Source organism: Ambystoma mexicanum, chromosome 4p (assembly GCF_040938575.1).
Source record: "Ambystoma mexicanum isolate Mex_15411 chromosome 4p, UKY_AmexF1_1, whole genome shotgun sequence".
Classification (NCBI taxonomy): Eukaryota; Metazoa; Chordata; class Amphibia; order Caudata; family Ambystomatidae; genus Ambystoma; species Ambystoma mexicanum.
The window spans coordinates 132,607,182-132,632,261 of record NC_090927.1 but is presented as its reverse complement, the minus strand read 5'-3'; the positions used below and the strand labels follow the sequence as shown (position 1 = coordinate 132,632,261).

The 25,080-nt window shown below is 47.3% G+C and overlaps 1 protein-coding gene across 7 annotated transcripts in view; it reads left to right on the top strand.

The window, feature by feature from the left end:
- Nucleotides 1-25,080, top strand: part of DTNB (dystrobrevin beta) — a 1,559,893-nt gene that overhangs the window by 473,978 nt on the left and 1,060,835 nt on the right. For all 7 annotated transcript variants that reach the window (XM_069605562.1, XM_069605560.1, XM_069605561.1 and 4 more), the window contains one exon: nt 10,618-10,772. In XM_069605562.1, coding sequence (XP_069461663.1) covers nt 10,618-10,772 — 155 coding nt within the window. The remainder of the gene's footprint in view (nt 1-10,617; nt 10,773-25,080) is intronic.

Here is a 25,080-nt window from a genome sequence, read left to right as displayed (position 1 = left end):
TAAGACTTACCTGACAGACGTTTTCCTTCGACGCTGTCGTTTTTGTTGAAGAATATGTGTTCATTCGCAGCATCTCCTTAGTCAGAAGTTTTCACTCGCTGCCGCAGCTTCTTCCGAAGGTCTTCCCTCAGCGTTCTGAAATCCTGCAGAAAACACAAAAGGTATTTAATTACAAAAACGAACTTTCCATACTAAAAGAGAAGATGTGTTTTAATGCGCTTAAGTACCTGAAGTTTCATCAAGTTATCACCTCACAGTTGTTACCGCGCTCCACTTCTGAAGGTTGCAGTTACTCTGAAATGGCGAATTTACGTTTTTACATTTTCTCATCCTGAGTAACGCTGCAGCCATCCCACATCCATAGTTCCTTCTACATAAAGAAAACTCATCTTTTAAAGTGCGCATCATTTGTAGTCAGCGCTCCAAAACCCTAGAACCTGCAAAAAGGGAAAAAGCCAAAAGTAATTAGCAAGAGAGATCTCTCCAACATAGGAATCATTTAAACCTCTTAAGGATTACAGTATCTTCATCTGCTTATCTACCTAAAGACTAATTCTTTAAAAGATAGATACTCTCCTTCAAAGAATTCTGGAGTTCTTCAGTATGCCAAGTTGGCAATTGTTTCACCATCTCAACGAGCCCCTGTTGAAAACAAGATGGAGAGCTCCACAATTACAAAACACAGGTGATAAGGGAATTTAGCACTAGAGTTAGAGGGGAGTACATTTGTAGGTGTTCATGCACACCTCATCTAGTAGTTGTCTAAGTTAATAATTTTTATAACATATCTATTGTTGTTATCTGTCTGTCCAAACAGAAAAAGAATCCTAAAGGCTTCAAGGTACCAGGTCTATAGGCTGAAGGGGTATTACGCTCCAGAGGACTCCAGGTAAGCGTTACATTCTTACAAACTGAGACGGCCCCTCTGGAGTTATGAATGCTGTTAGTTGTTTAGATGCAGTTTAACCTGATGATACGCTGCTGTTGGGTCTAAAGACGAAAAATTATTTGCACCACTCCTAGTCGACAACGTTTCCAATATGTTAGGAAGAGTATGGCAGTCGGGTATCACACTCTTGTACAATGCACAGAGATCTACACGCAGCCTCAACTTTCGATTGGGTTTGACAACAATGACTAAGGGCAAAACCCACCTTGATGACTCTATTATTTCTACTATGCCACTTTCTTCCAGTTTCTTGAATTCATTCTTTACTTCTTTTCTTAAAGCTCAAGGAATTGTTCTTACTTTTTGGACATTCAGAATCCAGTATCAAGTGAATCCTGTGGATGAAAGCTTTAAGAAAATCATCCTGGCTTTTCATTGAAAATCTGATTTTAAAATCCCAATCTATGAACTTGCAATACACATTCTTCATCATTGGGATTTAGCCTGATTTTAAGTCTTTTCTGTTGCAACCAGGTCAGAAGAGGCATTGATCCCTTTTCAGTCACATACACTTTTCCTGGAGTCGTTCTTCCTTTAAACTCCATCATGGCCTCAAACCATCCGATCAGATCTTTTCTTGCACAACCATATGCCTGTGGTCTGATATCAACGTCTAACAATTTCTTCCCTGGAAATATCTTTTAAAATATTCTTCTCGGAAGCAAGGTATACTTTGCCCCAGAGTCCATCATCATCTCTACTTTGTTTCCATCTATGATCACCCAATCGTTTGGGCTATCCAACTCCTCCTCTTCATCCCCGCCAGCAAACACTGCCTCCTCAGAATTGTGGTGCCAATCATCAACTATATTGACATTGCCTCATTGGCAGTCAGACCCCTAGTGGAGTGAAGCAGTGAGTGGGGATAGGAGAAGGGGTGTGTGCACTCCACCCAGTCCCCCCGAAAGCTGCTCGGAGGGCCTTTTGAAGCTGGCTGATGCTGTGGCCCTTCCCCTCTCCCTCACTCGGAAGCACAAAAGCACGGAGGAGGCTGGTGGAGCCTCTCCCTCATCGCGGTGCAATCATCCCCTCGGGGTAGAGTGGATGAGCCACAAGAGAAACACACAATCAGCAGGGACACCAACAAGAGCCCGGCAGCTAGGGATAGACTGCAAAAGGAAAGAAGTAGGTATACTAACATTATATAACGGAAATCCCTGGGCCTAACGAGTTATGAATCTTGGGGAAGAGTGTGAATACCGGGGGGTAAACCAGCGACTCCGGTTCCTCACACCTAGCCCAGAAGCATTGCCAGACTGTTGCCTCAATTCGATAGAGAAAGACACTCAGAGGAGAGTGGGGGGGGGCAAAGGATGAAGAGATAAGCTGAGCTCTGCAGAGTAGCAAAGAAGGTGCAACCGAAGAGAACCCTACCCCTCCCACTCCCCCGAGTGGCACCCAGATGCCAGGAGCCAGGGGGAAGAACATCTCTGCTAAGCCTAAAGGGCCATCTGACCCACAAGGGGGCCAGGTGGAACTTTGTTGGCGAAAGCAGTCAGAGGAGGCCTCGACTGTGGCTCTGGGAACCAGCCGAAAAGTGGGCTCAAGGAGGAGGAACCACATATGATGGCTCTAAACAAAGAGGGCTTAGAGGGCTGTGTTAGAGGGTTAAAAGACAGAATGATGAGTTCCTTCCAAGACCAGATCACTAAAATGAGGGACGAATTTCTAAGTTCGCTTCAGGAAGGAAGTCACTGACCTGGGCACCAGAGTGGACATAACAGAAAGGGTCCCGCCGGAAATGGCGGAGGAGGTAAGGCAGAACAGTGATTTTTTGGAACAGGTAGCCAGAGCCACCCACAATCTCGAGATGCAGTCAGAGGATCTGGAGAACCGTTCTCGCAGGTCAAATATTCTGGTGAAAGGAATGAGAGAGGCAATTGCTGATGCAGACCTGAGAAACCGTACAACAATGCTTTGGAAGCCTTCTGACAGGGATGCAACCGGGGGACGTGAAAATAGACTGAGTACATAGGGTCGGACCAAAGAGGCAAGGTCTAGGAGCGAGGCCAAGAGCCGTTATAGTGGCCCTATCATCCTACACAATGAAAGAAGACGCGCAGCAAAGGCCCACTCAGGAGTGTCAATTAATGGAATTGAAATCCAGCTTTACTAGGACTTGACACTATCCACTCCACAAAAAAAGGAAAGCTAGGAACCCAGTGACCAAGGTCATAATTGCAAATAATATACCTTACAAATGGACATTCCCGTCCTGGTTTCTCTTCTCGTGGGAAGGCACACAACAGAGTGACGACATGTGAAAAGGGCCTGTCGGTGATGAACCTGGAGGAGGAAGAAAGGCACTCTCTGCAAGGATCCAGATCATCGTCTCCTAGCGGGGGCAGCAAACCTTGAGAATGGTCAGGGGTTGGTGGAAGGAGGGGCAACAGAGGTGCACACCCGAGAGGCCCCCCCCAACCAAGATGAGAGAGTACATCCTTGTGGGTGGAAAATGACAAGCCAATGGGCCCTTGTGATATAAGCATATAATTACGAGGCATGTGGGGGTACAAAAATTCTAAAAACAAAAGTTGCTCCCGAAAGGACGGGTGAGCACTAAAAGTAAGGGGCAAGATGGGGGGGAGTATTTCGGAGACTATCACGGAATCCGACGGGGGGCATAGTTCGCCCCTGCAGAGGAGATCCCTGGGGGTTTAACCAGGACTGCCGCCCCAGGATAGCATCTGGGGTAGTTCTTGGGACTCCTTCCCCCACCCCACCGCCAAATTCAAGTCCAGTAAAACGATGCCTATTTGTCACCTCCAATCGTAGCTTAGTATCTACATTATGTCCAGTGTGTTTAAGTTTTGGGACACCATTGTTGCATATAATATCCCCGCAGGAAGTCCAATATCATTCCCCAGTCTTTGCGAAATTTGTCTCTCTCCCCCTGTATCCCATATGTCACCTATTCCATGGGCAGAATCCCCAAAACTTTATGCAACCATTCAATGTTCGTAGGGGGCGTTTTTTGTTTCCAGACAGAATCATCAATGCTTTCGGCAGAGGTTTTGTAGGAATCTGGAACTCAGAGTCAAAGAGTCCGCACATCCATTCCTTTGAGGCAAATGTTGGCGGGCTACATACCATTTGTTGTATCTGACCCCTAATTTCCTCCCAGAATCCCTCCAATATCGGGCATTCTCAGGATACACGCCTCCAGCTTCCTCTCCCAAGCAACCTCTCCAACATTCCTGTGTTATACCTGGGTACATTCAATGCAATCTTTCCGCCGTGTAGTGCCTCTGTACCATCACCTTGTACCATGCCTCCCTGGTTTGTATGAAATTAGTTTGTTTCGGTATTTATTCCCATAAGTTCTCTCAATGTTTTACAGGTATCTCTTCCCCTAGTGACTTCTGCCAGCGTGTCATATATGCCCAGGTGTGGTCCGGGCCTACCCCCGGTAGAATCGTACATAGTCTTGAAATCAGCTGTCTGCCCCTGTATGTGTTGTGATACATTTCTCGAATGGGGACAGGCCCCTCAGCGCTGCCTTTTTTATATCTAGTTGTTTCAGCCAGGGTCTCAATTGATAGTACTCCAGTCTATCTTTCTCTGTTAGCCCGAATTGTTGTTTACACTCTTCGAGTGACGTAACTTCTCCCGCTAACATCATGTCTCCTACCTTGTGCACCCCACTTCCTGCCATCTTGAAAAGGAGCCTTGGTTCATCCCTGGGGAAAACTGCAGATTCTGAAACAGGGGGGTAAACGAAGATGAGATTGTTTTAAGTTGGCCTGACTAAGGAGACGATCCGAGGATCGCAGACTACCAGTCATATTTGGTCCACCCCTACATTGCGGGGCCTGTCCTGCCGTTTTAGCCATAACAATACCTTTGAGGGAGTCCCCGTCACCGCCTGGTCCATTCTAGGCCCCGGCTTTGACATATCGTTTGAGAACCATTCGCATAGGACCCGTAGTTGGGCCGCTGCGTAGTATTTAGCAAAGTATGGCAGCCCTAGCCCCCCCCTTCAATCTTGGAGCCATCAGAGTTTCGATCGCTATTATAAGGCGTTTGTTTTGGCATACGAAATGAGATGCCAGTTTGTTAAGATGCTTGAATAAGGATTGCAGAATCTTAATGGAAAGAGCCTTTAAATGGTATAGCAGTCTAGGAAGCATATTCAGTTTTATTGTAGCTATCCTCCCTAGCCAAGATATATGCATGGGGGTCCATCTACCTAGGTCCACTTTGACTTTGGAGAGCAGTTCCGGGTAGTTTGCCATAGATAAACCTGAGATAGATTCCGTCAGATTCACACCCAGATAAGCGATTTTGCCCTCAGCCATTTTGAAAGAGGAGAAAGTTGGCAGAGACCCCTCTTGGCGATTGGTAAGACCAAAGCCCAACAGCTCAGATTTAGCCATATTGATCTTTAAACCTGCATCTTCTCCATCTCGGAGAGCTCATTAAGTAGTGCTGGTATAGCCATTTCTGGATCAGTCATGGGCAACATCATATCATCGGCAAAGGATGCTATTTTATGTTCCTCCTCTCCGAACCATAGCCCCTTAATGGCTGGATTGTGCCTAATAGAAAGTAGGAGTGGTTTTAGATAGACTGAGTAAAGAAGTAGGGGCAAGGGGCATCCCTGTCTTGTCCCTCGCAAGATTTGTACTTTTTTCCCGACAGGTGTGTTAATTGAAAGTCACATTGTGGAAGTGCTGCAATTGGCCTTAACCATACTTATAAAGATAGGGCCCATCACCATTTGCTCCATAAGTGCCATTCGACCCGATCAAAGGCCTTCTCTGAGTCAAGTCAAATCATTACCGCCAGAACTCTACAACGTTTCACCTTCTCCATCAGGTGAGCCAGCTTCCTGGTGTTATCCCATGTTTGCCTTCCCTTTATAAATCTATAAATCCAGCGTGATCTGTTCCCACTAGATCCGGCAGAAGGGGTGACAGTCTCGCTGCCAGAATCCCTGTATAGATTTTTACATCCAGGTTTAGAAGTGCTATGGGGTGATAGGATCCGCAAATCATCGGGTCTTTATTCGGTTTGCCAAGTACCACCACCTTTCCTTCCAACATTGACTGGGTCACTCAACCCTCCTGGCTCATTGAGTTAAAGACGCAGGCCAACCGTGGGCTCAGTTGGTTACGGAATCTTTGGTAAAAGCATGCTGGAAACTCATCTGGGTTTTGTTCCTTGGCAGCCCTTTAATTACGGCTTCCACCTCTTACCTTGTAATTTCTTCTAATCGTTCCCATGTCCGCGGTCGTCAGCTTACGCAGTTGGGATTTCGCTTGATATTGCTGCATTGCTTGTTGGTCCGGATTATCGGCTTATATAATGACCCATAGAAATCTTCGAAGGCGCCTACTCTCGTTTCCGTATCTGTAGCTATTAACCCATCTGGTTGTTTTATAGATGTTATGGTACGACTTGCTTCGGCCAGTCTCAGTTGTCTGGCTAAGGGCCTCATTACACGTTGTGCGGTAACCATGGCGCTATTAGTGCCATGGTTGCCGTCGGTATTTTAACGTGTCCGCCGTGGTGGATTGCAGAATTACCGGCCTACTCCAAGGTGAGCGGGGCCGGTAATTCCCCATTCACCAAGGCCCTTCCCCATTCCCATTTTTGCCCCCATAGGGCATAATGGGAATGGGGAAGGTGGTAATTACAGTACCGCAAATTGCGGTACCGTAATTAGCACCGAGGTCCCTTTGCGGCACCCTACTTTAGCGGCTGGTAAAACCAGCCGTCAAGGTCGGGTCCCGCAAAGGGAACTCGTAGTAGGGCGGTAAGGGTTTACCGGTACCGGTGCCCTTACCGGTACCAGTAAACCCATACCGCCTACCATGTAATGAGGCCCTAAGAGTTTATTTGCCTAGTTCGCATTTATATGGTAGCTCTGTCTTATATTTAGAAGAGACCTTTCTGCCCTGTGTGATCGAAGTAGTTCTAATTGACCCCTGAGTTCCTTACATTTTTTGCAAGTAGCTTTACACTTTTTCCTACTTAAGGTCAGCATGGTCTCCTGTAGTTGGAATTCTAATCCGATTCCATAGCTGTCCTTGGTGTCTGCGTTTGGGCTTGAAGGGCTATGATCTCCTCCTTCATTACAGCTTTGAATATCTCCCAGATCCCTTCTTGTGCCGTTTCTTGGTTATCGTTCTTTGGAAAAACCCATGTATCTCATCCCCCAAGCGCTCTACCACCACCTCATCTGTCATAATCTCCAGGGGGAGTGACCAGGCCCACAGCCCTCTACATGGTTTACATACTTTTATGGTATCTATCAGCGCTGCATGATCAGATAGCAATATGGATCCCAACTTTACCTCCCCCACCTCTCCCAGGAGGGCTGCTGACACCCAAACGTAATCAATCCTAGAAAGGGTCTGACATACATGCGAGAAACAAGTGAATCCAAATTCACCCTCTTTCTTCTCTTGTCAATCATCCTTGAGGGCTATGTTGTCGAAAGCGGGCTTCCTCCATGGCTACTCCCTGATTTCCTGTTCTTAATGCGATCCCACTCCAGGTTGAAGTCACCAGAGAGGATAACTTCCCCTATTGCAAACTTTTCTAACTTCAGGAGCACTTCACAAAGGAACCCTTCTTGCCCTGTATTTGGTGCATATAGCGTTCCTAGCGTCACCTTCCTGATATCTATTTGCACCCGTAAAAATAGAAATCTCCCGTTTGTCTTCTAATGTGTGTAGTACCGTCGCCTGGAGTAAGTCTCTAAGGCCAATCAAGACCCCTGCGGTTTTCCCCTGTGAGTTTGAGGGAAAGTGGGGAGGGAATGTTTATATATGTAGAAAATGCCAATAAAAAAGAAATTAAAAAAAGAAACGCATTGCCTGTTTTATTTTTTTTCTTCAGTCTCTGAACGTGCGAAATGGGACGTTTGTTTCCTCTCGTCCCAGCGATTTGCTTTGCTCTGCCTTGTTTACATATAGAGCGTTGCAAGTTGCCGGGAAGAATTCCAGGAGCTGAAAGCATCACTTGTTGCTAGGCAGAGCTTGAATTCTTGGATTCAGGATGCCGGTGTTGCTGTATGGAATTGAAGGGGATAATGGCATCAGCTGTTGCTAGGTAGAATGGAGCAGCAGCAAATGAGGTTTCGCGTTGCGGCATGGGCAGCCTTCCTTGATCAGCGGTTGTTCAGGCAGCAACGGGTGCACTTGCACACAAGGGAAAATGCCAAGAATCAGCTTCTAACATGACAATGGCCCTCATTACATGTTTCCCAGAAAAATGCCAGTAATTCCAGCGTGCCACTAGTACCGTTTCTGTCATGCCAACCGCCAAAATTACCGGCACATTATAGATCTGCGGGCGGGCGCACCCCGCCAGAAACAGTAGTACCGGTGCGCTAGAATCACTGGCATCAACACAAAAGGGGCAGTGTTACTGGCAGAAATATTCTGGAAACACTGATACCAGCACCCAAACTGCCGGAATCACCAGTATCGGTATTTCCGATGCTGGAATTTCTGTCGCTGGAATTAACGGCACCGGAAATAGTGTCATTGCAGGAACGGAAATCTCACCGGAAGCCATTTTATAATCACAATCCACTTTAAATCCCCCCCTTCCTGCTGCCATCTACCCCATCTAAGACTGCAGTTGCCCTACCTATAAACAAAACACTAAGGATCTGTCTGTGTCCGAATGTCAATAACTCAAAAGCTGCCTTTGTGTTCAGCATTTCCTATCCTGACCCTCACACTACAAACAAAACAATAAAAATGGGTGAGGAAAATATCTTCAAATTGAAACTGGCAAAAAGTGTTCACAACTGAAGTAAGAATAATTCCAACAGAAATGTTCTCCAAGGTGGAAGCCCTTGGTTCCAGAGGGTTTATCCTTTCCCCTGGATTCTTAAGTAGAGTGACAATAGTTTATTTTACAAGCAGTTCCATTGTTTCTTGGTTGGCTTCACAAGGTTCACGTTTAAACTTCTGTGACTGCCTTTCTTTAATGCAACTTTCTCCTTGATTTGGAGAAACAACATCAATCGCTCAATGGTTCAGAAAACAGACCCCAATCTTTCCTTGGTTTAGAGAACAACCACTACTCTGTCCTTGGTTCAGAAAATAAACACCAGTCTTTCTGTGGTTAAGCCAATAACCACACGTTTCATTTAATATTTGTGTAGCTTGCAATTTGCCTGGTATCCTCTCCTGCCAGGTTCCCTTATGCAATGCCCACTGCCTGTTGTACTCGCCTGCCAGGACCTTTATGTATATATCTCTCAGTTGCCTGGTATTTTGCTTTGCAGGACTTCTAATGAGTTTTAATTCTGTATGTACCAACACTGTATGTATTATTCTTGGTTTCGTTAATAGGTTTTTGCTAAGATTTGTTTAAGGTTTGTCCCACATTTGCACTTTAGGTATTCATAGTGCATTGGGGTTTGTACTTTTGTGCATTCCAACAATTCTTCAAACAATTCTTCAATGGTATTAGAATTAAACTGCTGTTGGCACGGTTGCTGGAATGCCCCGTGGTCCCACTGGCTTTGGGTAGACTCACCGGCTTTCTCCAGCGTGTCCGGTTTGCGCTTCTGGAGTGGGTTGCTTTCACCCGCTTTCCAAACAGGAGGGTATTGGCGTTCTGCTGGCTTCCCTCGCAGCTCTGCAGTCACCTACCTTCTTGGCTGCAACTCCCGGAATGGAGAACGCCACCTTCTTGAATTACCAAATGCCGAAGGCCTTTCTCACGGCTCCCAGCATCTCCGTCTCTCCCGCAAACGCAGCAGCCTCCTATGCTCTGCCACACCGGTACATGATCTTCACATCTCTGACCTCTGGGAGAGGAGCCAATGTCTTCTTCTGCACTGCCTCCTTGAACAGTGTGCTTGCCAGGCCTAAATGTCCCAGGCACAGGTGATTTAGAAAAACAACTAGACTGCTCCTTAGGTTTCAGGCTCTTGGTACTCCTCCTCTCTTCATGTTAAGCTCGACTCTCTGGCTGTAATAAGCAAAAGCTCCCAGTAGAGGCTTTTGCTATTTGATTATTGCCGCAAGAGCAGAGCTTAACATGAACAGAGGAGTCTGCTTCTTTTCACAAAATTGAGGCCCCCATTAAAAAACTTTGAGCCTCATTTCCCCAAATGTTACATAGGAACTTTATAAAAAAAATATTTTGTATATATGTTTTTGATTATGGGCCATATTTTTAAACAATAACATTTTTGAGTGATCTATTGCTTTAAGGTTTGAATAAAACACATACTTCCGTCGTTCGCTTAGTGCAGTGCGCAGCAATTGCTTGTGTGTGACTGTTTGGCATCTTTTGTTAAAACAGTGCGGTCACATTCGCCAGATTGGTTGCTGAAACGTAGTGTTCTGATTTATGGCCACGAGGTGGCAGCATTTCCTACTAAATGCGAATCTTAAGAATTCTGACAGAGAACGAAAACCTGCGGTTCTTCGTGCTGGCAAGACTTGAAAAGGATCGCAATAGCAGTTTAATGTTGTGACTTTTTCTCCATTTCCAGCAAACATTAGCAACCGTTTATGTACAACATAATAAGGAATAAATACACAAAGAGCATTTGTATTAAATCTGACCCTTAGTTTATTTTTTTTAGAAGAAGGTAAGGCTTCGAAAATCAGAAGCTTAATTGGAACCATGTAACAATACAGACACTGCTTTTGAGTGGTCGTTTATTGACTGGAGTATGTTCTTTTTTGCAGATATATTCTCGCAAATGTCTGATTCCAATGGTTTTATGGCTTTCCCAAAGTTCGACCAGTTCCTCCGCGAGGTTCTGAAGCTGCCCACGGCGGTGTTCGAGGGGCCTTCTTTCGGCTACACGGAGCACTCGGTGCGGACGTGCTTCCCGCAGCAGGTAAACATGATGCCGGCGGTGCCAGCAATAACATGAAACGTTGTGCTGTATAGGGCTTGCTAGTGTTATTTCTAAGCAGTCTTCGGAGAGTTAATGGTTTAACAGCATTTGTTGTGCTGCTGATGTAGTTAAAATGTCGTCACCAAATGTGCCTTTAAACACTTTAACCAATACGCAAGTCCTTACGTTTGTTCCTTGCACTGAAGTCCTGTTAAAAGCAATTATTGGCAAAGTCTACCGTTTTCACTTGCATATAGGTTTTAGATTGGCGTTGCCAGGCACTGACGTCTTAGTGTTCTCCCGTTGCAAGGCTAGTTGGTACCATCATGGCTGCGCTTGGCAAATGCTTGCCCCGGGTTTACACTGCTAGAGTTTGGGTGTTGACAGGGCTGCGTCAGAAGGTTTATGATGAGGGTAAAGGGTTAGGAGTAAAGGCTGTGTTATGAAAATCTGGTCTTTTTGCAGATTGCCCGTCCACAATGAGAGCAATTGTGCCCAACAGCTCTGACTTACCTGGGGTTGTCTGTCTTGCTTAGGGTTTCAGGGGTTTTGTTGCCCCCTCTTTGTCTCCATTAATTTCATCAGAAGTAAAGTTAGATATTTGCAGCCGCTGGTGCTTACGAATCCTGCCTGGGCTCCCCCTGGATGATTAGGATCAGCAGCTGCCTTTCCCTACAACGAGGGGCCCCTCCCTAACACGTAGGCCTGCCCCACTCCCCACCTAACCTGAGACGGAGTGGTCTGCTCTCCCATGTTTCCTCCGTTGGTTGCTTAGATCCCTTGCCAAAGAAACTGCCCGCCCTCCTCTACCCTCCTCCTTCCATATATCTCTGCTTCCCCCAATGACTTGGAAAGTGCTGCGCTGCTTCCCAGAGCTAGGCTTGCGCTCAATAAATACCCTAATACTAATATTAATCATAATAATAACATTGAAACCCTATGAATTGGGTCGCTGACTCTGGTACCATCTACTGCATCACCGGGAGAACCGTGATTAGCGTTGCCATTTCCTCCGAGGTGCCTAGACTGGGTTACTCACCTTGAACCTTGGAGAACACTTGTTCTAGGTAAGGGATGGGCCTCTGTAAGGGTGCAGAAGGAGGAGGCTGTCACACAGGTGGCATGGCTGTTGGCATATACGTTTATTAACCAGTAAAATAAAGAAACATCCTATCCCTCCCCAACTCTAAGAGGGGGTCCCTACCTCATCCAAAATACTAAGGATTCAGTCATGTAACTCAAGAGGCCACCATCCTGTGTCAGAACCCTGCTTATGTCCCTTACACCTGTAGCAAAACTAAAGGGGTAGTGGACCTTCTTGGTCCTCAAGAATGACTGCCTTCTTCTGGACAACGGATCACAGTTCCAATTGTTGGAGTTTTACCTGAGGGGACGACTCCCTCCCACAGGTCTCGACCTCTTTTTAAAGTACAAAACAAAGTTCCTGGTTGAAATGTCAACAAGCAGCAAAGTTCCCTGTTCAATTTCAATAGGTATAGTTCCAGCTCAAACAGCAACATTCCGTATTGCCCCTAGTTGCTTCTTTTCTATTGGGTTCCTGGAGTATGACTCCCTTGCCCTGGACTCTTTCTTTGCCTTTCCTTGGCCTTCCTTGCCTTTGTTCTCACACTGTCTTGGCTTTTATTTTCACAGCTCACAATAGCAGGGGCTATAGTCTCCCTCTCCCAGGCCTTTCTCAGGCTTCCTATTCACTTCACAACAGTACAGGGAATGCCTCTCTCCCCCTGGCCTTACTCAGGCTTATTGCACTTTTGGCAGACCTGGTTCACTCTCCTGCCAGGCTCTGCCACGAAGATGACCTTAGAGGAATCTTCTTTCTTCTTCTTTGGGTGCGGGTCCCAGACATGTATCGCTCTGTCCTGGTAACTTGGCAGACTTGGTTCTCCCTCCTGCCCAAGTACTGCCACAAGGAAGAGGATGTTGGACCTCTGATTTGCCACTGTTTTGGTTCAGGTCCTTGACCCTGTTTTTCTGTTTCTAGTTGTATGACAAGACTTGGCTCCCACTCTCCCCAAGTACTGTGACGAAAAGGAGGGTAATTCAGTTCTGTATACCCATGCAGGGTTTCGACCTCCCATGTTCCTCTGCTCCTACCGATACCAATGCGTCTCCCATTGCCTTCTGGGTTTGCAGGAGTTTTGGTCGGTTCTTACCCGGGTCTGGCTTCTCTTCGGTTCGCAGCACGGCTTTCTCTGCGTATTGGTACCTATCGCCCCTTGGTCTCAGGCTCTGCTATCTTCAAGATGATGTAGCCGCAACCCTTGCTTGGTGCACCTCCATCCTTCAGCCTCCCTTCTTCTGGACTCTGTCTGTGCCACCAGGTAAAGGAGCTCCGGTCTCCCAGTGATCTCGGGAGTGGAGTGTCTAGCTAGCATCTCCTTTGCAGTTCCTGGGCTTCGCGGCGGTACGTCCTGGTTGGCTGATATTCTCCTTCTTGTGATCCTTCCTTAGTTTTTATGATGGTCAGGAAGCCCTGCCTCCGCGGAAGTCTATACTGCAACGGTTGTCTCGAGGTTTCATTCGTTATTCTTCCAACATTCTTTCTCTTCTTGGTCCTGGTGCTCCTTGGGATCTTTTCTCTCTTCTTCGTCCCAGTAGTTGTTAGAAGAGTAATGTCCTATGTCTTACAACAGTACAGTACATGGATTTAGTCATAAGGTCATTAGAAGGAAAAGAGGCTAAGATATGTGATGCTTCTACTGGGGTTATACCCCCCATGGGATCCTCCAGGTGAGTACCACTCCGGGGGGCAATCTGGTAACAGCCTCACCTCCCTGGCCTCATGGGATGGGGCTCCCCCTCAGGGAGAAGTGACAACATCTAAGGATTCATCACAACACATTAATCTTAAATTGTACTGCCTTATAAAATTATAGGCGCATTATACTTTACACAACACCCTATCCACCCACTTTAAGTGTTGCTATTGAAACTGTTGAAATTCTAAAATGTGGTGTGTCCCCTATTTTGAATATATTAGTTTACTTACTTTTTTACTATCTTTCTTTTTATGTTGTTGCTAAATAAAGTATGTTTGTACTTACCTATGTGGACAATGTATTGCTTGACAAGATATTACGTATTTTAATGGTACTTTATAGGTAAAGGGTGGTACTCAAGGTTTTATCTCATGATTCCAGCCGTGAAAGTGCTGGCTGTCTTTTTGTCAGAAGAAAAAAGCAACTTTATTTAATGTTACAGTGGAATATGCATCTTTCACCCTTGTCTATTTAAAAAGAATGTTATGCACCCTTCCATTAAATGTTTTATTGCTTGTAAAAACAGCACTTTACTTTTGTGTGGGTAAGAATACATGACTGTTCCCTAGCACGAATAAAAAGACATGTCACCACACCACGTCCAGACACAAAATAAGAAAAAAGGCCTACTCAGGGAAGGGGGGAGGGTTCATTTGAGATTGTAACCTTGGGGAAGACCTTAATGAAAATTAAGTATACCAAATGAACTTAAGGTAGAACACTTTACGTAACACATATTGCACTCCAGTCAGGTGGTAAGGACTTTTCCAGAAAAGGTGAATGTGGAGGAATCGGCTATTTATTTGTACAGTTAGACTGTTATGACAGGTTCTCAGGTATTTATACTTAAAAGGATACGCTGTCAAGTTGTAGGTAATCTTCAGTTGCTTTATCCAGGTACTTCGGTTAGATCAGATGTAGTTGTGTTCATCAGGAGATTAGGAAGTACTATCATAAGAACCCACTGGCTCCCACCACCCAGGCTCACATATCTCGGGTGGAACTGTATTCAGAGCCAAACATTCCAAGCTTCTAGCAAACATTCCACACATGACATCACTCCATACATACCTCCTCCAAGCAGGAAAATACACAGGAAGGAAAGCCAATCACAACATAGACAAGCAATGGTGTTTTGAAACTCTGATCACATCATAACTATGTTATAGACTAGAACGTAGTTGGGCCTGGAGGCCTTGTGCTCAACAAATTACTCTTCACATTCTTGTTTTGTAGTGGGTTACGTGCATTTTATTTGCGTGATTTAGGTGGTTGGACAGCATGTGTTTCGACCTCTGAGGGTCTTTATCAAGGCTAGTGCGTGGATTCTTGTTGCCTTTTGGCGTTTCTTTGCTGATGGTCAGTTTTCACTGATTTTTGTTTGGTGGTTATGAAAACCAGCCCGGTTGGGCAATTATCTGGCCTGTTGGACTGGTCTGTTTAGGATCGGTCATTCAGGAAATGATGACATCAGTAAAAAGCAGTGAAAGCTGACTATCAGCACAGAACCGCCAACAGGCAACAAGAATCCACTCACTAGCCTTGATAAAGACCCTGAGAGGTCGAAACACATGTCGGCTGACTGCCTAAATCACGCAAATAAAACGTGCTTTTAGCGAGAGTAAGTGCAATCCGATGAGGGTCAGGTGATATGGTTGAATTTGCGGAGTCCTTTGAGTTGTGCTGCAGCCTGTAGGACACCTCTCAGGGGTGCCAGGGTAGCTACCGGAATACATTACAGAATGGCATTGCTAGGTGGGAGAGGATCAACGCTTGGATAGCAGATATGAAGTTGTTTTCTTGGCTGGAGGGCTCTATTTTCCACAGGAAACGGTTTGTGTTTTCCTTGCTATCGGCTGCTTGAAGAGAGGTATCTGCCGATGTCAAACACAAGGGACTTGGCGCAGGTGGTCAGATGGGCGGGGGTGGGGTTAAGCCCTCTAAGTTTATTGGCGAGAGCCAGGTCTGGATGTCAGGGTATTCGTTGCTACGAGAACTTCTGGGAGACCCTGGGTGGTCCCCACTCTTCGTGATAGAATGGGCACACAGAGCACTAACAGCGAAACGCAAGCCGGGAGGCTACCTGAGACCAATGATGCCTGCCTGCTGAATTACTGTGACAGGGACCCGGTATTGCTGGCCGCCCGAGAGAAACAGGAGCTAAAGATGGGATCCAACACGGAGCGCATTTTTCCAGACTACACTGTAGCTGTGCAACAAGAGAGGCTCACCTTTGCTGGTGTCAAAAAAACTCCTTAGGGACCGGAATACTGCTTATCCCATGCTTTTCCCCGCTAGGCTACGCATACATTATACTACCAGAACTTATTTTTTCATACTCCCGGAGGAGGCAACTGTGTTCATAGATGCTCAAAACCCACTACCTTCAGGACGAGGGACCGCAGAAACGTAATATTTTACTTCTCAACACACGCCTGCCTTGATCAAGCAATGATGTGTTAATCACCACACGCATCCAATGCAACGCCCGTTCTCGGGCAACTATACTGCCCCCCACTCGCACCCTGATGCGAGTGCAGGCACTAGTTGGGTTAGTTTGGTTGGAGGGGGAGGTGAACATAGTCAGAGTTCGGGGGACTGTGAGGGAGGGGGCGGAAGGTTTAAGGGCAGAGATGGGGTCAAAATGTTCAAAAATGCACATGGTATAGGGGATAGAAACTGAGGTTGCATGGAGGGACATGCTAACAGAGATGGACAAAGCAATAGATACAGGATGACACCGACCGGGAAAGGCAGCTCCACTATTAAGATGCCAAGCTGGAACATTTGGGCCTGCGATCGATCCCCCATAAAGGCTTGTAAGGTCATCTTGTATGCTAACAGGCTTGGTGTACAGATTCTATACCTCCATGAAACCCATATGCTTAGTCACCAGGTCCACAGCGTGGCCCCGGGTTGGGGTGATCAGAAGTACTGTTTATTTTTAAATGTGTTTATTGGCATTTAGAGTAAATAACCATGCATCATTAGGTTACATCAGCAATTAACAGTAGCAGGTTACATATGAAGCAAGAACTGTTATGCAAACAGGCGATGTGTAGCATACCAATGGATAAACAAGATGAACAAAACGAAATCAAAATCAAACTCTCCGGGCTTAATACCTAGGCACTTATACAGGGTATAGTGAGAAGATCAGCTTAGCACTGGCAGGGGTAGCAGTGAAGGTCCACCTTGTTGGCCGATCAGGGGGTCAGAGTCAGTAGTACAAATATAGCCTTTGGAGGGGCAGAGGTAATTCAAACATTGCAAGTAAAGAGTGGTATGACATGAGGTAGGGGTTCATGGGTGTTTGACATCAGAAGGATGAAACATAGTAAAAATAAGTGCTTTTCAAGACTCATAAATTCCTGTCTGGGATTCCTCCAGGTCTTGTAATGACCAAGCCCACGGCCTTGTCTCGGCTTCACACCAAGTCTCAAGTTCTAAATACTACAGTCTGTATTGTGGCCCCCACAAATGTTGCCAGGACATGGCAATGCAGCGTTTAGCGAGGATATAGGCTAGTTCCATGAATCTGGTGATATGTCTGATTTCCCTCCTCCTGGAGTATGCCCCAAGCAAGCACTCTAGCGTGCTCCAGTCATATCTAGCGATACCAGCTAACCTGCAGGCGTGCTCTACTCTGGACCAGAAGGCCTGTCCCCTGGAGGAATTCCAAAACACGTGGATTAGGTTTGCATCATCAAGGTGACACCAGGGGCAGGACGAGCATTTATTACTATTAAACTTGGTCACTCTGCTGGGGGTCATGTACGTACGATGAAGTACATTGATTTGTAGCAGCCTAAATCTAGACTTTCTTAGGGAAATGGTGTACCCAGCACTCCTCCACCCGCTGCGGACCAGCAGGACACTCTGGTGGACACAGACGAGGAGGAGGACCCTGACACGCCATCGTCAGCGAAGGCCTTCCACAACAGGCTTGCAGGTTTGGCAGAATATTTGGGCCTTCCTCAACCTGAGGTCAAGCAGCCCGAGGAGGGGGGTCTTGGCAGAAATCCTCACCCTACGACCCCCTACCAAAACGGGTATCCCGATGCAGAAAAACATCGTGGCTCTGCCAAAAAGGGGTGGCTCAAGCCACAGTCGGCCCAACCTGACAATCGGCGCCTTGATGCCAAGTATAGACAGATGGAAGGGGATACACTCTTGTTATCAATGCACCCCCAGCCGCTGCAGCGTCATTCTACTCTAAGCCTCAGTCGTCCTCGGCACTGCTAGGCAAGGAGGAGAAGATCTTTGAGGCATACAGGAAAAAGCTGTACTCAAACGCCGCCCTGTACCTGTGTCAGGCCAACACGGATGCCATGCTGGCAGCCTCTGACCAGAAATTGTGGCGGGAAATAGCAGACTTCCTTATGGAACTTCTGGTGCAGAGCAAGGCATGCTTCAAAGCGGGTCTAGGAGAAGCCAAGATGGTAGCGCAGGGCATCATGGAGTCCACAGTGGCCGGGCCATCTGCATCTCCACGAACATGAGAAGAACGGCCTGGCTTCGGGCTACTAAGTTTAACAATGAAGTCCAGGATCACATATTGGACCTTCAATTCGAGGGTAGTGACCTCTTCCACTCTACCACCGATGAGCAATTAGATAAAAAGAAGAACAGCTTGCAGACTGCAAAGTCTTGATCTATCCTGATGAAGGCCACGCCCAAGACGTACACCCAGTCGCATCAATGCTCCGACAAGGGGCGGGCGTTTGGTGGGTTTCGGGGATTACAGGAATGGAGGTCGAGACAACCTGACCACTCGCCGAGTGAGCACTGGCGCAAGCAACAAAAAGGGACGGGGGGTAAGGGCTTCTTCCAGTCCCCTTCTCAGCAGCAGCCTCTGATGTAAAAAAGGCATGACGGGTCCCTTCGGGTCCACGTGTCTCCAATGAGTGGCAGGTTTGCCTCTCATGTGCATTTCTTGCATATAGAAGGGGTACCGCCTAGCGATACCTCCCTCCTCCCCTCCGCTCCCACAGATTGGGACGGCAACTCTGTTGGCGGAGATCCGGTTGCTCGTCGAGAGCCAAGTAGTGGAAGAAGTGCCAACCTCCGAGAGAGGCTTAGGCTTCTATTCCAGGATTTTCGCCATACAAAAGAAGAACCAGGCTGGCCTGAGAGTTGTGTTGGACCTATCCACCCTCAAACACTCCCTCCCTATTCAGAAATTCAAGAGGGTTACGCCACCACTCATTGCAGAGACACTGGACAGGGGAGACTGGATGTGCCAATTTGGCAACCTCATCGTTCCTTCCTACGCTTCAGGATCATGGGCTGTCATTTCCAGTACAAGGAGCTACCCTTTGGCTTCAACTCAGCCCTCAAGGTATTTACCAGACTCATGAATGCAGTGGCAGCTCTCCTCAGGGCCCAGGGCCACCATGTCTACCCATACATGGACGTCTTTCTCCTCATGGCGAGATCCCTGTAGGGGGTTACCCACACTTCCTTCGTGCTGATGAACACTCTCCACAACCTGGGGTTCATTATCAACCTCAAGAAGTCCCAACTGCAGCCCGCACAGAGCCTCACCTTCCTGGGCCTCATCTGGGATACAAGCTCAGAGAAGGTTTTTCCCTCGGAGAACAAGATTACAGCCTTCAAGAGGGCCACGACGCACTTCCTTACCAGAGCAGTGACATCAGCCTGGTGGTACCAACATCTACTGGGTATCATGGCAGCGGTCCTCCTGGCCGTGCCACCCACGAGGCTCCAGATGAGGAGACTACAGCTGCACTTCGCAGCCTCATGGAATCAGGAGAGGGGCTCCCAAGCGGAGCTGGTCAGCATACCCCCTTCACTCCACTCAGACCTCGTGTGGTGGTCCAGGGACAGGCCCTTCCGGCAACCATCCCCGCAGGCCATCATCACTACAGACTCCTCCCTAGAGGGCTGGGAAGCCACTCTGGACAGCCACACTGTCTACAGAGCAGGGATCACATATCAACTGACTGGAGCTAAGGGCCATTTGGCGAGCCCTCAGAGTCTTCCTTCCGCTCATTGGGGCAAGACCGTCCTTATCCAGACCAACAACTCCACCAGCATGTACTATGTCAACAAGCAGGGGGTAACCAGGTCCCTTCCGCTGTGCAGCCTAGCGGTCAGCATGTGGGACTGTGCCCTGGAAAACCACATTGATCTCAGGGCTGTCCACCTCCCGAGGGAAGCCAACTTGGAAGCGAACAGGCTCAGCAGGCTGGAAGCGGACAACTACGAATGGCAATTGAACGACCAGGTGCTGCAGGTGGTCTTCAACAATTGGGGCCACCCTCAGGTGGATCTATGTGCCTCCCGGAAGAACAGGAATTGCCATCAGTTCGCGTCCTGGCAGGGTCTGGGCCCCGGCTCCCTGGGAGACGCATTGCAGATTCCATGGGAAGGCATGACAGCATAAGCCTTTCCTCCCACACTACTGATCCCCACGGTACTCCACAAGATGAAGGAAGCTTGTCACCTCAGCCTCATCTTGATAGCTCCCTGGTGGCCAGCGAGACTGTGGTTCTCCAAACTGCTCAGCCTCATGGACAGACCTCCCATTCACCTTCCGCTGGGCCCGGCACCTCTCCTGTCCCAGCAGGGGGGCAGGGTCCTCCATCCTGTGCCTCAGAAGTTAGCCCTTGCAGCGTGGTTCCTGAGCAGATCACCCTCAAGCACCTGATCTTATCACGTGCTAACCTGGAGATCATTCAGGGCGCCAGGAGCAAGACTATCAGGAGCCAATATAAGAGCAAACGGAGTAGGTTCTGTCACTGGGTGGAATCTAAGGAGATAACCCCTTTGCATGCACGCTGGACGACGTGCTCTCCTTCTTGGGGCAGCTCGCACACTCGGGCGTTCAGGTGGAAACATGTCACACCTACTTGGCTGCAATAGGGGCCTACAGAAATTCGGAGGAGGAGGTCTTCTCCTCCTCCAACCCGACCTTCAGGAAACATCTGGCGTGATTGTCCAGGCTCTACCCTCCCATCAAGAGGCCACACCCTGTGTGGGACCACAACGTGGTGTTGGGCACCTTGGCGCACAAACCATTGACATCGGACATCAGGCTGGTCACCATTAAGACTGCTTTGCTGATGGGACTTACCTCCGCTGGCAGAGTCAGCAAAATCCAGGCTCTCGTGGCCTCAGAACCCTACATCACTTTCCACAGGGACAAGGTTGTCCTGCGAACTCACCCGGCATTCCTACCAAAGGTACCCTCCGCCTTTCATCTAAACGAGGAAATACTCTTGCCTACATTCTTCACTGACCCCAAGGACGAGGCTCAGTGAGTCTTGCACTGTCCTGATGTCAGGCACACTCTGAAATTCTATCTGGATAGGACCCAGGGCTTCCGCAAGTCGGACGCACTTTTTGTCACCTTCGGGGACTACAGACCCGGTTATCAGGCATCCAAGGCCTCCATGGCACGATGGATGGTTGCGGCCATCAAAGAGGCCTACGAGGGGCAGCACAAGCCACTGCCAGCCATCATGCACGCTCACGCGGTCAGAGCCAAGGCCATCGCCTTCCAGCGACAGGTCTCGTGGCAAGTCATAAGCAGGGCGGCTACCTGGGCCACCCCTTTGGCTTTCTGTAAGCATTACTGGACGCCGGCTCTAAATCAGACGCGGCCTTCGGACAGGCAGTTCTAAGGAACTTATTTGCTTAAGGAGGGTCTCCTCTCCACCCTTGGGCTAAATTCAGTTCTAATCGCCCATGCAGTATGGAGGAAAGGGGATGGGACGTAAGAGTAATTATGAGTTACTCACCGTAGTGACTAACGTACTTTTAGTCCACCGTCCCCTTCCTCCATACGTCCCACCATCCTCCCCCCCAATAATACTGGTGTCATTCGGCAATGGTAAATATTGTCGACACGTCAATGGGAACTGAGGCGTATGGTTGGAGGGCAGAGTCAGGGTAGGGCATGCTCCCAGGGCCGCATCCCCGCGCTCCTCTAAATTTAAAGGGGAAGAAGATTTTTTCTGGTGAAAAAGGTTCCGTCTCCTGTCTCTTGGAAGGGACGCCCATGCAGTATGGAGGATTTGGGGCTATGGACGAGTACGTTAGTCACTACGGTGAGTAACTCATAATTATTTGCTGGTGGGTTGCCTGAGTTACCTCGAGCTCTTGCCTGGAGGTAAATCAGGCCACCTCACAAGCAAACCTATACTCTGCTGGTCCGGAAACGTGCCGGTAAACTGAATTACCTGCAAGGTTATTCCAGTCCGGTAGAGTCATAAAGAGCCCGCATGACTTGTTCCCTCTTCTTAAGGATGATTCTTTGGGAGACCCCTTGTCCTTCCTGTTTCTTCAAGGGGACACAGTGATGTCTAAGTGTGATCACCCTTACCTATTCACTCCTTGACTACACCAGAGAAGTATCCAGTGAAGCCTACAGACGAGAAGAAGCTTAAAGGTGAGAGGGGGGGACAGCCCATGAGCTTTCTCCCCTTGTCTCAGCCTGGCCACTGCCATGGTCTGAGATTAGACTGCAGCAAGGTCTTAGACTTCTCGCTCAAGTGGTCTTTCCTGGTTTCTGATATAGAGGCCCCAGCTGCTTCCAACGCTGCAGATAGATCCGTGATGCCCTCTGTTCATGATGTGGTTTTTATAGTGCAGCTGATTACCTTGATTGTCTAATCTTGTTACTGATGGGTGGTTCTCTCTTCTCTCCTGACTCTCACCTGTTAACGGTTATTCAGTGTGATGAATCCTACGGACGCCTCACGAAAACCCCTGCCTGATGTCTCCTCCCAGGTGGCCAGGGAAAAGCAGACACTTTCCAATCCTGACCTTGGGGGGGGGGGGGGTGTTCCGCGGAAGGGTCACCTGGGAGGAGAAAGGGCCCAGGGTTATGAGAGGACTCCGTGGGGTGAGACGCATTATTTGTCTCCCTCTAGGGCAGACTCTCCTCAATACCAAAGTATGTAATGGCTTGTCATAACAATCTTCTTTTTCCAGAAGGTGAACATCTTAATGAGGGGAAAACAATCAGAACCCCTTAGATATGGAGAGAAATAAAACCCCTTCTAAAGCCCTGGAGACTTCTAAAGCTAGCAGCTCCCCTAACTCCCAAATGTACAGTGAAGAACTTTATTCCTCTTTACAATCTAGTCTTGTGATTGTTCCTTTCTATTCCTTTAAAGAATATTATGAGAAATTAGTTTGAGACCGAACAATCAAGTTAAAAAATCGAACTTTGTCATTGGGACTTCAAATCCCATAATTCCTGAAGAACTGGAACGAAGAAGAGGGCTACAGAGGAACAAAACTGCAGAGGTGGTCGGCTTATTTATGGTAATGACCCACACCTGAGGGAGACTGGGAGACTTTAAAAGCCTCCTCAGGCGCAGGCCATTATTAAGCAGTGTGAGCAGCAGAACCAGTATTTTTCAAAGCCAAATGACTCTGTCTTTAAGCATGATAGCTTATTGAGAATCCAGCAACAAGATGGAGCAATATTTATATATATAGAATATAATGCAGACAACCATTACCCAAGCCAAGATAAAGCAAAATCATGGCAATTTAAAACCAATAGATATTGCCAAAGACAGGAGGGGGGGATAATTAAAATGCCAAAGGTTGTAAAGCTTATTGCCCATATTTGAAGAAGCATATAACAAAAGCTGGTATAAATCCACATTGCCGAAGCCAAGGAAGAAGGAGAATAAAACCATATCCTTGTCAGTGTTTGGTTGTTAATGCAGTGGGGAAAAAAAAGCGCCCGGAGGCCTTTGGGCGAGTGGCACTATATACATTTTTCTTAGCTAGATAGAGATAGAAAAGTGGTAAGGAGGATTGCCTTTTTGAAAAAGGTTATTCAAAAGGAGAGGAGCATAAATTACAGAGGTTTTCGAAAGTGCAAAAGTGCACCAATGGGAATCTTGCTTTCCCTGAAGCATTGCTTAAAGTCTGATGTTCTAAAGTAATGAATACTACAAAGCTGTTTTAAGCTGATCTTAACCACAGAGGCAATTGTTGTGTATAAATTACTGTTCGGGCAGGGGAGTATACCTGATCAGCGCATGTTTGAAGTGTTAGGCCTGGCATGTGTATAAGCTGTGTGTGATTGAAGTAGTAGACCTGGTATGGAAGTAAACCAGATAGAAGTTGATCAAGTGCTGTGAAGTGGTGCTAACAAGTTTTTCTGACAGACTTTTGTTGCTGAAGAAAGAACTGTCTAAAACTGCAGCAGAAGTGTTGTATATCTTCAGAAAGTTGTGGCAAAGCATCCTGACGGAGACAATTTATGTTGCTACTGACGAACTAAGGAAATATTCTTTGTTTATTTGAAGGAGATATTCTTGAGTCTTACTATTGCAAGAGGAAGATAAATAACCTTTTTTTTGTTGAACCACTGGAGTGTTGGAACTTTCTGTTGCCAAGTTGGATTCACAAAGAACTGTGTTGGAACTTTGTTGCAAACTAAGATTTTCTTGGTTCTTTTTGGAACTGTGCAGCAGAATCCTGCTTGTATCTTTGGAAGGAGAATTCACCCAGATTATAAGGAGATACTATTGTCATATTGTGAATTTAACGGTTATAATTGTGTTTCCTTTGAACTGCCATGCATTACATTATTGAGTTACTGCATGTGTAAGTGTGAGGGACACATATCCTTTGTTGGAGTGCTTCTATTAGTTTATTTTAGGCAGAGAAATCCTTGTCAGGGTAGGGATAGTGAGGCGTTTATCCAACCTTTTAATTTAATAAAATGGCAAATTTTGAAAAATCTTTCACAAGGTTGTCTGCCTCACATTTCTGACTCCTCTCATCACTCTTTCCAAACTTTCATTGAGTAGTGTTCTTCCCAATTGTGGCGGCGTATTACCCACCTGCTGGTAATAGTTGACGAGATCTGTGTTATCAGCAGAGGGCTTAAAAGGGCGAGACACCACATTAAATTCAGGCAGAAGTAGAGGGCCTGTTGCATTGCTCTGTAGTGTTAGTCTGCGTGTCCCTGGTGTTTGTGGGAAGGTTGAGTCGTGTTTGTCTCATGATGGGTTTTCACTCGGTTGTGAGCGTGCATGAAACAAGAACCTATGAACTTGCGCTCTAGCGCGGTCACCAAACTTAGCTACAGCGAGATCAGAAGTCTTCTAATCTAAAAGAGGACCGACCCCTTAGGACACTGCTGCTTTCATTTAATCTTTGGGAGGCATCCTGACAGGGTCTGGGGGTTGGGTGGTGGATGAGTTGTGCCTTACCAATAGGTACTGCAGTATGTCCGATGAAGGGGCAGACACACCCCTTTCCTTTTTTGACCCGTACTTGGATAATAGAGGCTGTGCAGCCTTGAATCTTGCTACTTGGATATCCTACAACCTGGCACTTTCATGTGTTCTGGGAATCCCAGTATACCGCCTCCAGGTGGCTCTTCACACTGTGGGTGGGCATCCCCGGGCCTCAGAGCCCCTCCGGTTCCTAAAGGACGGGTAATCAGTGTGACTTTGTCACATCACAACAGGTGTTCATTCACAGGCACCCTTGAAAAAGTTCCCAAATCATGGAGAAAGAAACACGTT